The sequence below is a fragment of the Cupressus sempervirens genome, chromosome 2 (genome assembly GCF_028749045.1).
Source record: "Cupressus sempervirens isolate cs-2001-9-10 chromosome 2, ASM2874904v1, whole genome shotgun sequence".
NCBI lineage: Eukaryota > Viridiplantae > Streptophyta > Pinopsida > Cupressales > Cupressaceae > Cupressus > Cupressus sempervirens.
In genome coordinates this window covers 132563664-132580222 of record NC_143119.1, presented here as the reverse complement: position 1 = coordinate 132580222, position 16559 = coordinate 132563664, and the positions used below count along the sequence as shown (strand labels likewise).

At 34.3% G+C, this 16559-nt stretch overlaps 1 protein-coding gene across 4 annotated transcripts in view; it reads left to right on the top strand.

Moving 5' to 3' along the window:
• The window catches only part of LOC149571395 (histone-lysine N-methyltransferase), a 213376-nt gene extending 200417 nt beyond the window's left edge, over positions 1 to 12959 (top strand). For 2 of the 4 annotated variants that reach the window (XM_089812925.1, XM_089812926.1), the window contains exon 7: positions 11956 to 12461. In XM_089812925.1, coding sequence (XP_089669051.1) covers positions 11956 to 12055 — 100 coding nt within the window. In that variant the 3' untranslated portion in view covers positions 12056 to 12461. Of the gene's footprint in view, positions 1 to 11955; positions 12462 to 12735 lie in introns of those variants that run through there. The other 2 variants (XR_016359807.1, XM_089812928.1) reach the window with 2 other exon arrangements.
• The last annotated feature ends 3600 nt before the right edge of the window (positions 12960 to 16559 follow it).

Below are 16559 nucleotides of genomic sequence, written 5' to 3'. Positions count from 1 at the left end.
CATTTTGCAATATATAATACATTGGCATTTTTTTGGCAAACTATGCACATATGCTATGTATCACAAGCAACTCATTGATTTTTGGATTGAATTTGGAATTTTCTTGTTGCAGATAGTTAGGGTAGCTTGTTTTCTTCCTTTGTGTGCTTTAGTGTGCGAAGTTGTACATTTTTTCTTTTTTAATTAAAAATCAAACAATAGACTGTTGTTTCCTTGCAGGGCTAGGGTTTAAATTGAAAAATGCCTTTGACTTGATTGGCACTATGGAAATCCATCAACCATTGGAGGTTTAAAAGTAGAGGCAATGTACTGTACATTCTAGTTGGAAGTTTGTTAGAAAGTCTTGTTTCTGAATTTTGCCATCAAGCCCTAGGTGAATAGGTTGTGTGCCCGATTAGGAACTTGAATATAGCAGACAAATTATCTTGAAGGGGTGGATTGAATGAGTGGAACTAATGCTCAAGGGATGTGCACAAACGCTAGTACAAGCCATGGACAAAAGATCAACCCTTGTTGAAACTATTTGATTGAGTTTTGAACTGAATTAGCAATTCCAAGCCTAGATATGCTTGTAAAAAGCCTAACTTGGGGTTTGAGTACTCTACAGAGGCTAGAGACCTGTGTCTTTAAAAATATTTTAGGTTATCCAAATGGGTATTCAAAAAGTCCATTTGTTCAGCGGGTCATTTTCCAATTTCTGAGATAAGTCCAAAAGCCTAAAACCTAGGCCTAATTGTGACCTAAAACCTAGTTGGCCTAAAACTGCCAATGTATGAGATCAATAAGAAACTACGTTGAAGGTTAGACAAATAAGTTTTGTTCAAAGGGTTTTGATGAGTTTTGAGTCCTCCTGCAAGGTAGCCTTGGAAGGTTTGGGAAGATGATTATCAAACTTGTGTAGATGAGCTTGCAAACTAGATTGGGTATAACTTTTGTTGATTGGCAGCTCTAGAAAGAGTTGTTAACAAGACACATTTCACTTTGAATTTGAAGGTTTTACGTCTTGAGAAGGATCAAGACTAGGTCAAAACCAACTTGGCTAAGAGAAAACCAAGATAGAGCACTAATCCTAGAGTCTCCCTATAAAAATGGTGTCAGAGCCTAAAGATTTGGGCAAGGAAGAAGTTACACGTTAGGAGTAGAATCAGTTGGTGAAACAAGTATAGTGACGAATGCGAAATTGGCCAAAAAGGTGGAAGAGTAAGAAGAGAATAGTCTCCTTAAGGAAAAACTAGATTTGCTAGAAAGCAAGCTTGGAGAATATGACAACGGCAAGGGGAGGACGGGGCAGGGATGGGTGTTGTATACTATACATATAGAACTTGAAATGCTTGTTATGAAATGATGTTTCAATAGAACATACCAAATTAAAATACTTGAACATAGCAAAAGTTTAACGTGAACTAAAACCATTGAACACTCAGCATAGGAACATATTACATACCCAATAGGAACATTCAAAAACCAAAACTCAAAATAGAAATCCAAGTCCCCATTCCATTGGCACCATTGTTGCAGAATGGCAGAGGTGGGGATACTTGGGTATGCGAGAACCCAGTGCGGGGACGTCTCAGGGACGGGTACTACGAGGTTTGGGAGGGGGGTGTGAGTCCTCGTGTAACACTGATATATAGGCCACCAAGTGTCTAGGAGATTACAATAGGACATAGACCCACAATTAATTAATTAATTAATAAACTTGGACCCCTATTAATTTATTAATTAAAATAAATAATTAAAGGCTCTTTAATTATTTTATTTAAATTTTGGGACCACTTAATAAATTTATTTAATGAAATGATTGCATTAAAATTTGGGGACATCACACATAGTTGGGGGGAACATCTACTACTGTGATGGCTTCCTTGTTTGTCATGGGTCGAAGAGCCAAGAAAGTATCCAACTTATGAATCCATGACTATGCAGTAGATTTGCCACTTCCATCAAACACAGGTAATGTAAGCTTATTAGTAACCTGCCTGAGATCCTTATTCTGATTCCGAGGCCTCCTCTCCTATCGGAACTTGTAGTAGTCCATCCTCGTTTGTACAAAATGATCAAAATGCATGAGCTCTTGAGCTCCTAGTGTCAATCATTGCCATTCATCATGAGCAGCCATATATACATCAGCAAAGGTAGGCTCCTCAACATCTTCAACATTCTCTTCTACTGCACGCTCTTCTCTCAAGAAGGTGGGTCATGTAGGTCTATCTGCTGTTCTGGAAAGAGTTCTATGAACTCTAGGTGATCTCACTGCACTTCGGTTATCCCCTTGCTCTTGATTCTGTCTGTCCTCTGTGTTCATGCGCTCAACCACGGTGGTGAGTGCCTGCAAAGCCTTAGCCATCCGCCCTTGTCCTGTAACCATTGCTCTGTAAAATTCCCTTGTTTCCTGATCCTCATTCCTATTGTCTCTTGGTGGGCTACGCTCTTGCCTGTCACCCATGGTGTCTGGCTACTTGTCAAAATCTTGTTCCCTATCAAACCAAGCTCATCTACGAGTGTAAAATTTGTGAGAGTCAACCCCAGGTGTCTGCATGTGATTGCTAAATCCTCAGGATGGTAGGAATTTAGCTTTGATACCACTGTAATGACTCTGCTCAAATCTGACCTCAAAATGCTGATTGGAGGCTCAAGGAATTTCATCAAATAACTCACATGCAAGGGTCATATGACTTATATAACTCTTTTCTTCAATTAGCATCAATGAGAATGCTTACCAATGACTCTAAATTGACTAAACAATATTCTAACATGAATGTGCAACCTAATTTGGCAATATTGAATGCATAAATGAATTCTAATCATGAGAAATGATCACCTACAGCCAACTGGTAATTTTGACAAACAGTTGGTTTGCAAACTCTAATGCTGATTACTAATATATTTGAGTGCACAACAATAACCACTTATTACTCCTTGATTACAAATGTCTTTCAAATACAATGCTGATTTCAAAATAGCCAAGACTCTTGGCAAATTACAATGACATACAATTATGGTGTTTTGCTGATATAAAAATGCAAATCTACAGCTGCAAATAAAAATAAATAAAAAACTATGCAATGACCATGATCTCCTAATGCACTCTTATGCAACACTAATGACTGAAATTACACTGCCTCACTAACAAATTTTTTAGAATGCAAAATAGGCAGATTAAAGATTACTAAACTGAGATACAAATGTCTGAAGTAAACCTGGAAATGATTGGAGCCATCATAGACTCAATCGATTCTCTTTGAACAAAGCAGCTTTGACCTCCAAATTGCAGTGCCCTTACTCCTTGATACCCAACAACTTGATAGTAATTTTTATTTGTTTTTATTAACTGCTCCAAGGTAAAATCACCCCCACACAAGAGGCCGCCCCTGTTGCTGATGGAAATACAGATACAAAATCATAACCAGCTGTTATCAACCTCCAACCACACCAAAAGAAGTCGCCCAGGTCTCAAGAGTCATGTGCCTCGCTTGCCCAAATCGAACCACAATGGAGTCTTCACAAACAAAATCGTGGCATGCAGATTTGACTGGTAATTTTCTGACATTAAAAATCTGATTTTCCCAAATGCAATTCGACCTCCTTAAATGCCAAATGAATGAAGACCTTGATATCAAAATTGTTGAATATTGTAGCTTCAATAAAATCGTGGCATTATGCAGACTTAAAGATAACTGAACAAATATATCATAAATCTGGAAATGAAGAATGCTGCAAATCAAACCCTAATATTGCCAAAAGATGAAGACTTTGATCACAAAAATATCTCCAACAATTCATCAAATTGATACCACCAAAATTTGGACAAGGGCCATTAAATTTTGCTTTGAAGTACAAGTAGAAATTCTGAAGCAACTTCTTCAACTTTGCAATAATTTAAGTGATATTTCACACCCTCAAAATTGATCACCAATTGAGAGTTTTCGTTCTCAATAGCCAAAGACAACTGCAGAAACTCTAGGCTCCACAACCATCAAACATCATCATCAACAACAACAAATCTGTCTGCTGAGAATGGAGCCCAGGATGCCTATTTATTCTTTTTTCTCCACTTTCTCCAAAAACTTCTAGAACATTATTTTATTTATTAAGTGACTTTATAAAATATTTTATAATTCAAGTCACTTTATTAAATTAATTAAATATAAAGTTACCTTTTAATTTTTATTAATTTGATAACTTTATACCACTTATTTATTTAATTAAAATAATTAATTAGTCATCCTCATAAAATATTCATTATTTTGGACAACTTGATTAATTAAATTAATTAAATCAAATTACCTCCAAAACAGGGACATTACACATCCGATGATACACACATCTTGGGTTGAGGCTTAGTTGACAGGTACAAACATGGAAATTCACTTAATAGATCAGGCGACACTTGGATGATTGGTGTGCATATCAGATGCATTAATAATGGAAAGAGAATCCAATGTGTATGCAAGAATTGGTATGTGTTGAAGATGACTTAGATTTCTCACTATTACCTTGGACAGGGTCCTGAGCCTTTGTCAAGACTTACTACATTCCCCCTTTCATCAAGTCTATGTGACCGCTAGGCATATAATGGTATTAGCTACGAGTGACTGGTCATCCTATATCAACCTAAGAGAGGTGTCTTTTGTGGAGTCAAGTGCCAACATATACCCTCTTCACATACCAAAGAAAGGTCAAGCTTGGAAGGTGAATGAAAGAGTTACAAATTCCATTGACATATAGAAATGAAATTGCCTAAAAACTCCACTGTTTGAGGTATTGGGAAGGACAACTTCGTCCATAAAGTGGATGTGATGCAATCCCAAATGTTGTTGGGAAATAACTCTTGTTGCGAGCACATAGAGGATCTACAAAAAATATTGGTAACAATTCTAGGATGCCACAGTGAAAGGATATCAAACTATATTGGAGAACCCAAAAATTGGGAATGAAACCTTGCACCATGTGCTAAAGGAGATTCCACTAAGCTCCAATTTGTGGTTTGAATTGCTTTGAGTCATCAAATAAAGAAATAGCAAGTGGAGCTTCCAAGCCGCACACACTTAGTCTCACTGAAAGATGAAGACTGACAACAACATGCCTGATAAAATACCAATGCCGATATATGTCAAGTTATTTCCACAATTTGCATGCACACAAGATCATAGTCAAAATTCTTGGGTAAATCAAACCTATGTGAATAATAACTCGAGCTACGGGAGGGGTGAGAGTGAAATGTCAAGGAAAGGGTTTGGAAGGAAATCTTGGGTCCATTGATAGCAAAGGAGCTTGACATTGAAGCACATTTCCTAGCCAAGAGGTCAATGTTCTAGGTGTCTCCAGTCATAACTCAATTAGCTCCCGTTGCCATCAGGAGCAATATGTAAGTATAAAGGTAGCGATGATATGTGTAAACAACGGGATAAAACTCCTATTCGACTAGAACATGGGGATCAAGAAAGTCTTTAAGACCCGCGAACTCAGAAAGAATTTAAGCATCTAGATGGCAATGAACCTTAGAGGGAGCGTTGTTCATGGAAAGAAGACAATATTGCGGATACTATCTCATGAAGATTGTGAAATGGACACCTCCAAAGTTCGACATCGTGAGCAAAAGTATGGATTAGTTTTCATATCAGAATTTGGCATCGATACCCCAAATGAGAAGCTCCTAGCACTGTTTGAGTTAAACAGGATTGCGATAACTGAATTTGAGTATAAACCTCATTTGGCAACTGAAAGTCCTTATCAATTTTGAACCCACGTAATGCAAATCGATACTAAATTCAGGATGGGCTAAGTGATTTTCATCAAATATCACAATTATAAACATTTTCAGTAGGATGTTATTACATTTTTCTCTTCAACTAATCGACACATTCTCACAACTAAATATATGTTGAAGACAAAATAGTGACACTTGGTATAAGTTGCGATGGAGATCACCACCTCATGCTTCATGTTTAAATATATTTCACTTCTAAGAGAAATATGTTGTCGGTAAATTCTATATTGTAGCTGATGGGTAGAATTGTATCCAAAAGGGTGCGTGACGGTTGAGTCACCCCTACGGGAAAGTATATGTACATCATCTGTAGGGACTATTGAGGCACCATAATCATTATCTTTGTAAGTGTTGTACTTGGAGTGCATATTACGTATATGAATAAAGTTTGTGTTCTGTGTTACATCTTAATCTACTGAATGCAATAAGTATCCTTTTACCCTATATGGTAAAGAAAATATGGGGCCAATGGACAAGTAAAATATAAAGAGGTGAGAACTTGGAAATATAGAGGGCAAAGACCGATTGATTAATCATGGTCTTGGTCACATCTATGCAAGGATCAGACAATTAAATCTCAAGATTCGGTTACCATAACCGGGTAGCGGGTTTAAAGACTATATATTGTGAAATCCAAGAGGAGGGGGTTTGGGATTCCATCTTTACTAGTGGAGACTTTGTGTTGCAGTAGGGAGATTTTGATTCTGTTTTGATTGTAATTGCAGGGGGAAAGAAATATTTTATTTTCTAGATTGTAATTTGTGAGTGAAGGGACAATGAGATCTGTGTTATCTTGTTGTGTGTTCAGAGATGGAAGATGTTTGTATATTGAAGTATTTATCTTTTGATTGAGATCAATCTTTGAACTGATTCAGGTTTTCTCTGAATTTAACTGTCTTATATTGCCATTTATTGTTTGTTTCCAGTCATTTTGTTCTTTCGCATCTATGCTGTGTTTGTGGGTAGATGTTTGTGTTCCCTTGTTGCTTTCAAGGTAAAAGCATTCCTAAAATTCATTCTCATCCAAAAAAGGGAGCTGTACCTTCATATCAAAATTCAGAGGGCGCTTACGTATTCCAATTGCTAAGTGACCCAACTGTTAGTGCAGATTGTACTTCATTGTGCGCATTTGGAGTCAGTTTACATATTTGTATTTGAAGAACAAATCTGTTCACTAACACATTGGTTTCACCAATTCGGTCCTTTCAATGTTCTCATGTTTGGGTGGTTAACCAATCTATCTTCCTTTGGGTTAGCTATGTTTTTCTCTTGTGGTGTATTGGTGACATTGATTGGTACCTTTGGTTTTGGATTATTTCCCTTTATAAATATTCTTGCTGGCTTCCACTGATCTGAATTTACAAATCAATTTCTTAGATTGTATTTACTTCTTGCTCGAGCCACAGCTGCAATAGTTAATTCCCTCCTTTCTTCTTTTGCAGGTCTCCTTAATCTTGGAATTTCTTCTTCTTCATAGTCTGAAAGTATCTTCTGCTTGTAACATTGTTGATTATATCTTTGAGCACTTACATCATACTCAGTCATACTTGGATGAATCATAATCATCTCTTCCACTGAATGATTTTTCTGATAGTGTATTGATTGATTGACCAGGATCATAATCTTCATAATAAGTTTCTTACTTTCTTCCCTTTGCAAGCTCTAGGCAACATAACATTGCAACGGTGACTGCGGTAAGTTTCACGATAGGTGCCATGGGCTATCTTCTACAATGTGATTTCTTCTGTTAAGTAGGTCAAGTGGATCTCTATTTGAATTTTGTTTTTGAACCTCTAAGCTTTCCATCCTTCCAATTTGTGTTATATGGCATATTTGCAGTCTTGGTCTTTCATTTCCATGGAATCGAGGTCTATCTCCCTACTGACCTTCATTGACAAATCTTTCAACATCCTCATAACTTTGTCATATTTGTCCTCTTTATTTTGCTTTGGTGCTTTGGAATTATGTAACCTGACTTTATCTCTCTTTTGAATCCTGCCTGCGACCTTCCTATTGTTTTCAATTGTGACTGCTTTTTTGCATGCTTTCTGCGAATTGGTTGGTCTTTGAGATCTGATTTCATAGTTAGTTTCACTGTCATGTGCATCCATATAAAATCCCATACAAAATGAATCCACAGGCCTCATGTTTTTGGGGATCCTATTTAGTAATTTACAGAATCTTTTATCGAACTCAACCACTGACTTGTTATACACTTTCTTCACAACTGTGAACACATGTGATGCAAATGTAGGGTCATTATGATCGCCAATTTTTTTTAAAGAATTGTCTCACAATGTCTGTCCATCTAGAAATCGAGGTGTCTGGAAGTCATTTGCATTATCAGTCAAGGACTATACACTACACATTGTCATGTGGTACGTCTTGGTCACCCATTGTATCTTCAAATTTTTTGACATGATCTTCAACCATTTCAGCACCCCTGCCACTGAATTTTGGAATCGCACTCCACTTTTCATCTCATTTGGGTATCCCATTATTCCAGTCAGGTGCAATTGTTTTTTCCTCTCATTATTTATTACATTGTTGCTATATTGTGACCCCTGATTGTTGTGATTATATTGATTTTGTCTAGAGCTGTTATTATGCTGATTGAACAAACCTCATTGATTATGATAACAAGAATTATTTTGTTGTCCTCTCTGATAATGGCCTTGCTGGGAGTTATTATTTTGATTTCTATTCCTTTTAGAGTCTATTAGTCTGATCATATAAAGGATTGAAATAATTTCTATTGAAATTCTCATTAGCGTCTTTTCTACGAGGTGGATTATGCCTGGGAGGGGATTTATTTTGTCTCCTTGGTTCCTTGGTTGTGCTTCCCTATTTTTGCTAGATCCTTGTTATTTGCTTGAGAATCCTTTCCTCTACCTTCCTTTCTGGATAAGTTTGTGGGAATGAATCTCAGACAACCATCTGATCTGTTTCTACTATCTGGTTATTACTTTCTGTATTGGCTCTTTTTGAAACCTCAATAGAACTCATGTGCTCTTGCACTTGCTTAGTATATTCATCTATTTTAGGTTCATCAACATGAACTTCTCTTGAGCTTGATGGAGCATTAGAATCAGAGAAATTATTCAAATTAGTTAGCATACTAGTTTGATTCCATGGAATTCTTTGATCTCCATAGATGTGAGTTCTGTTGGCTTGGGTGAGATTCATCTCCTCATTAGATGGAGCATTAGAATCAGAGAAATTATTCAAATTAGTTAGCATACTAGTTTGATTCCATGGAATTCTTTGATCTCCATACATGTGAGTTCTGTTGGCTTGGGTGAGATTCATCTCCTCATTAGACATTGTGTTTGAATTTGGTTCACCAATCATGTGATGGTCTTCTTCATCATATTTGAATCTGGAGGTATATATTTCCCTCTCAAGGAATCTTCTATATGCATCAAACCCAATTGAATAATTGTTAGGGCTGATATTTTTTGACTTTTTGGTTTGTTCATTTCTTCTTTTTTGTTGTAGTTCTATATGATTAGTAGTACATCCTTGTGTCAATGTCCTCCTAACCCCCATACAAGGCAGGGCCTTGGAAAACCTAAGATTTATATGTCTCACATCTTTACTTGATTTTTCACAAATTACTATTTCATTCATATAACTATGAGATCTACTTTATTCGAGGAATATAATTGCTGGTCTTTTGGGTTCCTCTCTCCAATAGAGTTCTCTTCTTGTATCACCGAAGATTCTGAGTATGTTTATAAAAATTCTCCCCACAATCTATTGTGTGCTTCAGATGGAGCAAACTGAACTATATAATTTTTAGCAAGTTAACTCCATATATTCTAGGTCAAATTCGACAATATATTTTATATACAACTTCCTACCAGAATCACTAATCTGTTTATTTCCAAATCAACAGATTGAAAAACTCCAAGGGTGCCTCACTCTATGCTTAAATCTTTCTAGTCCACAATTATGGCATCACAAAATTGAGGCAACACTACACAATTTTCTCATGAATTCATAAGTATAACCTCTTTGTTTTAACGTATTGATAAAAGTATCATTAAGACAGTTCATTATTCCTACTTGTACTCTATGTAACTTAATTTTCACCTACCGGCTCAATTAGGTAGAGCCTTTGTGTTTCAAGTGAAAAAGGGTCTGAACTGCATACTCTTCAGCAACTTAACTCTAGAGATTCTAGGTCATATTCAACAATATTTTTTATATACAACTACCTACCAGAATCACCAATCTGTTTATTTCCCAATGAATAGATTGAAAAACTCTATGAGTGCCTCACTCTATGCTTAAATCCTTGTCCTCAATTTTGGCATCACAAAATTCAGGCAACCCTATGCAATTTTCTCATGAACTAGTAGGTATAGCCTTTTTGTTTTAGCGTATTGATAAAAATGTCATTAAGACAATTCGTTGTTCTTGAATTGTACTCTATGTAACTATTACCTAATTTTACAGGTTCAATCAAGTAGACCCTTTGACATTTGAATTCTATTGGCTTGGCTAAGATTCATCTCCTCATTACACATTGTGTTTGAATGTGGTTTAACAATCACGTGAAGGTCTTATTCATCATATTTGAATCTGGAGGTATCTATTTCCCTATCAAGGAATCTTCTATATCCATCAAACCTAATTGAATCATATTAGGGCTGATATATTTTGACTTTTTGGTTTTTTCATTTCTTCTTTTTTGTTGTAGTTCTATATGATTAGTAGAGCCTCCTTGTGTCCGTGTCCTTTTACCCCACATACAAGGCTGAGCCTTATAAAATGTAAGACTTATATGTCTCAGGTCTTTACTTGAGTTATCACGCGTTACTATTCATTCAGATATCTATGATATTTACTTTATTAGAGTCGACACCTCTTATTCAAGGAATATAGTTACTGGTCTTTTGGGCTCCTCTCTCCAACAGAGTTCTCTTCTTGTATCACCAAAGATTTTGAATATGTTTATAAAAGCCCTCCAAAAGAGTCAACAATCTATTGTATTGTGATATTGCTATCAGGATTTAATTGTGTAGTTTTTGAGTCAAACTAATTGACCCATATTTCATGAGTAGTGATTCAACATGAGTCCATCTCTCATGAGAATAAATGGAATGACACACATTGGATCTAGGTGATGCTCATAGAGGTGAAGCGCCAAGAGTTCCTCGGAGGTCACCCATCCTAATACTACTCCAACTTGAGCACGCTTAACTATGGAGTTTCTTCCATGGTTAAACCCACTTTGCTTTCAACCCCATTTGCAAAACCTTCACCAAGTGTTGTGCCTCATGAACCATTCATTAGAAAGCCCCTTATGCCCCTTCGCAATTTTCTCATGAATTCGTAGGTATAGCCTCTTTGTTTTAACGTATTGATAAAAGTATCATTAAGACAATTCCTTATTCCTGAATTGTACTCTATGTAACTATTACCTAATTTTCACCTACGGGCTCAATCAGGTAGAGCCTTTGTGTTTCAAGTAAAAAAGGGTCTGAACTGTATAATATTCGGCAAGTTAACTCCAGAGATTCTTGAATTGTTAACTAAGGAACTAACCTGAATTGTTAACTGTTGATTATTGAAGGAACTAACGTGAATTGTCGAAGTCAAAATCTTTCTATGCAATTTTACGCAGGAATCCCATCATAAAGTAGATTGATACAACTAAAGGTGCAAATGATCCCTTATAGTTGTTCCTTCTGGAGTTTCAAACCACATGATATTACATGTCTAGATGTTTTTCCTTTGCTATAGTTGTGTTATCATTATATCTTGTTTGTTCCGTCTTAAAAGGAGGATCGAAAACAAGATGACAAAATTGAATATTCTTGTATCGATCCCATCCATTATGGCCGAAATTCTGTTTTCATCTCGGGTGATTTTTGTGCAAGAATAACTCATCAATCTGTTCTTATATTTACATGGGAGTTTACTTACTGATTTGTGTACAAGAATAACTCATGAAATCTTATAAATACTGTATCATAATATTATATTGACAAAATTGAGCATATATTGCTACATATTTCTATTTGCATGATCATCTTCATGCCATTCAAACACAAATTCCACTTGTTACAGTTGTTTCCAACATCTCAGTCATATAATAATATATCTGTTTCAATACCAATAACTTAATGTTCTATAAATACTCAGCATTTTCATGTGCCTTATATTTGAAATTGCAGCTGTGCAGGTCTGTGCATCTATGTTGATCGATTGCTTTCGGAAGCACTAGAAGATATCAAGCGACTGCGTGCATCCATTTACCATTTCAAAAAAACTTGAAAGTGAAAAGCGAGATCATAAACAATTAGGAAGTGGCTTGCAAATTAGAAAGTAGAGAAAGGTTATATCAAGCCAAAAGCTTTGCTACTCTTCTTGTTCTTAAATGCTCAGAAACAAATGCAATTCAGCTCGAGGAGATATTTCGTTACTATATTATGTCGTTTAATTGAATGGGACCAGTCAGGCTTTGTAAGGGAAATAAGATATATACCTTCACTATATTATAATTTTTGAGGTTTGTAATATAGAAACTACAATATTCAAGTGCTCCTCTCAAAAACGATAGACGGATAACTTGGAAAATTAAGTCTAAATACTTCGTTTTAATAGGAAAGAATTGTAGAAGTGACAGGTAACAAGGTCATAATACTTTTATTGAGGAAGTAATTATTTCGTTTTCAGGCTTTATTGGTTATTTAACAAGCATTGTATTGTTTTCAAATAGACATCATTAAACATCTTCATTCATTCTAATTATTTCATAATTTTTTTTATCACCGTTTTAGTAGCACTGGAAAATGACATACATTTCAATAGTTAATTAAGAGTGTAAATCAAATGTAAGAGTTAAAAATCTAAGATTTAGTAATTAATAAGCTTGAGCTTCAATGCATAATTTACCAAGAAATTCATATCGACAAATATTTTAGCAATGATTTCATTTTTTTCTTTATGTGCAGGTCTGTTTATTTGAAGATCAAAATAATGACCATTTTGAGATGATCTAAGGTAGGATTTTAAACTATAGGGCACTTTCCTAGGTATGGACATTATCAACCATTTCATGAAAATTTATTGATTTCTATCTTTCATTTGATGGATGATAAGAACGTTGGTTTAAAATATAATTAATTTTTTTAATGGCACAACTCTCATTTGAGATTTGAGATTTGGTGACAAATAATACGAAATAAATGTTCATGAAATCTTAAATGCAATAGAACCAAGTATCATGTAGTGGCAAGTACTTGACTTTACATTATTGTAATACTTTTTTTGTTTTTGTTAAAGTTATATTAGATTGATATGCTATAAGAATTTAATTCTAAACTCTTCTTTGCAAGTGTATATGCAAATCAAACAAAACTTAATATTCTTTGTTGATCACAATATTGCAATAATAATAACAATTGGAAATGCATATCAATAACAATTTGCTATGAGTTAAAAACCTTAAGGGATCTTGCTTGTAGATTATTTTGTGCCTTTGTCATAGTAATTCTACCATCCTTCTTAAGGTTAGTGATTGGGAGAGAAGGAATTAGGACTTAAAGCATGTATTATGGATTCAATGGTTGCTCCTTAAGTTTCATTTAAAATGCATTGTTGTGTATGATTAATCATTTAGGAATGACAAATTCTTCTTGTAGGGAATGTTAAAAGTCATCATCCCCAATTGCAATCCAAACCCTGAATGAGATTTTAAAAATAAATCAATGTTTGTCCTAGTTCGGAACATTACAATTATTAATAGTTTTACCATGTTATGTCTCCTACTTATTAATATTTTTTACTTTGAGGGCTATAACATATTTTATTTTTTCGTTTTTTCATGAACACACTCACCACATTTAACACTACCTCATTCTAGTTAAGCCTCTTTGCATAATAGATTCTATTTTGTTGGCTATATATATATATATGAACACTTAGGCAGGACCCCACAACAACAATAAATTGTGAACCTCTTATCTAGGAGGTCTTGGGTTCTTGTCTAATCCAACTTAATTAATAATAATAATTAGTCACAATAATAATAAATTTTCACTTTGGCCTCTTACTGATAAAGAATAAATAAATATCATTAAACACTTTACTATACATGTTTGAACACAATCACTACAAGATCCATTGATTCTCTCAACTCATAGATGAAATTTACAAGGCTAAGAAAGGAAGCCTAGAGAGTAGAGTTGTCACATCCCCTCTCTCAAACTCTAAATATGGTAATTAAAGAATTAAAATAAAATAAGATTAGGCACCATTTTAACAATAGTTAATGTATAATTGATAGAGATAAGTAACCCATTTAGATAATAAAAAAAAATTTATATTACAAATAACACTAAAGTACATTAATACAGTTTATTATCACTATCACTAACTATTCAATATATATAATTAATTAACAATCAATGCACATTTAAGAAACACATTCTAACATAATTAATTATAAACTATTCATAATTAATTATTAATAAATAAAATAATGAAACCTAAATTGATTAGGTGAAAGGATGCACTCGTGGGCCTAATGTCCATATATATGTGGGCTTTGTTGGAGTGGAAGGGTGAAAAACCACTCCAATCTTGTATCTTTCAATTAATCCAAATAATCTCTAACTCTACACAATATTTTGCAGCACCTATTGCAAGAAGCAACAACCCCCCTTCCTTATTACCAATGAAAAATGATATTCAAACTACATATGGTTCCATAAATACAACTATTTGATTTGCATTCTTGAAATCACATTCAATTTCAAGATTTGCTAATGAATCAATACAAGGACATAGTCTTATACAAGAAAAGGTAGACACACATTCATTACATAGTTTGCATCCCAACTTTTTCTTATATAATAGTACATGATATAGCTTGCAATTCTCAATTTTGATTACAACTATTTTAGAAACAAAATATAACTATCAAATCATCAACCCTCTATTAGGGCAATATTCTTAAAAACTGTGCAATGACCTTGTGAACCGTGCACTACAATTTTACTAGCTTGGAGCTATATGATGTAATAATGTTATTTTCTTGAACTTGTACTAAACACATGCTTCATTAACCTAATTAGGATTTAACACAACTGTTAACCAAATCAATTGTCAACACCTTTTTGCATATCCTTTCTTTTTGTTAAGTACCCATTTGGGGTTTGACATTTTAAACTAAATCTAAATTTTCAATTACCTCACATAAATTTTATTATTAAAAAAACATTTCAACACAAAATTGTTATGAAACCCTTTTTCTTGTAAGTGCTTGTATAAGATTCACATAAATGAAACAAAGAAACTATGGATCAAATGCATTGGTAACTATTCATTATCTTTTTAGAGTCATCAATATTAACCCAAAACCTTTAGTATTTGGTACAATTTTTTTTCAACATTATCATAGATTTGTTAGGGTTTTGATTGATAGGGTGGACGGATTGGATCCACAACAATAATTAAAGACAAAATACAATATGCAGACACATAAATTATGCATTCATTCTATTGCCTGATCAATCAAAATCATTACATTGTGACTCTTTCATAAAGGTCTTTGAGAGTTTATGGAAACGTCTAAATTAACTGACACAAGAAAAATACATTTCTCTAGAACTATCTAATAAGACAACATAAATGACTTCTAGAACTTCACAAACATAAAATATTATTTTTCCTAATCCTTGATTTTTGTACCCTACCAGTGAATCTACTTGGAACTTCTAGAATCCTCTAGTTCAATTAATATTATGCTTTTACATTTCGTTTGAGGGGAAAATTACACTTTCCCAGACTCCCCCCTAATTTCAACCTCAAATGTTGTTGCATACAAATTCGATTGCTCCTTGATCATTTTTTTCTTTTACCTATTTCTTCTATCAAGATCCAAGCTTGTAGACTACAAAACCTTTTGCCTCTTTGATGTCTTTCTCTAATCTATTTTACCACTTATGCAAGTATCCTTCAAATCTTAGATTTAGTCAAACCATTTGTAGTCCTCCTTGAATAGTCAAACTTTTCTATATTACTATTGTTCATGCTTACACTTGAAAATTTGTACTTGAACAAACCTTTGATCATACCTGCAATCTTTTGCCAATTCGATTCGTGGCTCTATCTACAATCTATTTTTATACAACTTACCATTGATTCCCTCTTTAATTCTCTATTCCAACAAGGTTTTTTATAGTGACTAAAAAAGCACAAATATTGCATGGATGTAGATCCCAAAATCTATTCTTTGCATGCCCTTTCCTGTTACAATGTGAACATTGCACAATCTAGAGCAGGAACTTCACACAATAGTTTTTGCACATGGCCAAGATTTATTTGCAATGATACTCCTCTCACACTTTAGTAGAAACATACTCCTTTGAAGACTTCCATGGGATATCAATTACTCAAGAAGAGGGATGGTCCAAGAAATTCATCTGCTCTTACTAGGGAAACAACTTCTCTTTCACTTTTCACAACTACAAAACCTCAAGCTCTAATACCAATCTGATAGGGTGGATGGATTAGATCCACAATAATAGTTAAATACAAAATAAAAAACTTTAACCAATGTTGCATGAGCTCTATGCAAAAACATTGGCTCAATTTGAATGCTAATTTAAATTATTCATAGTTAGGGAAACATGAAATTTTAATCATTAGTTGTATTACTTAGGAAAACTTGAAATTTTAAACATTAGACATAATAGTTAGGAAAACTTGATTTTTTTATTTTTTATTTTTTAATTGAGTCATATTAGTTAGGAAAACTTGAAGTTTTGAACAT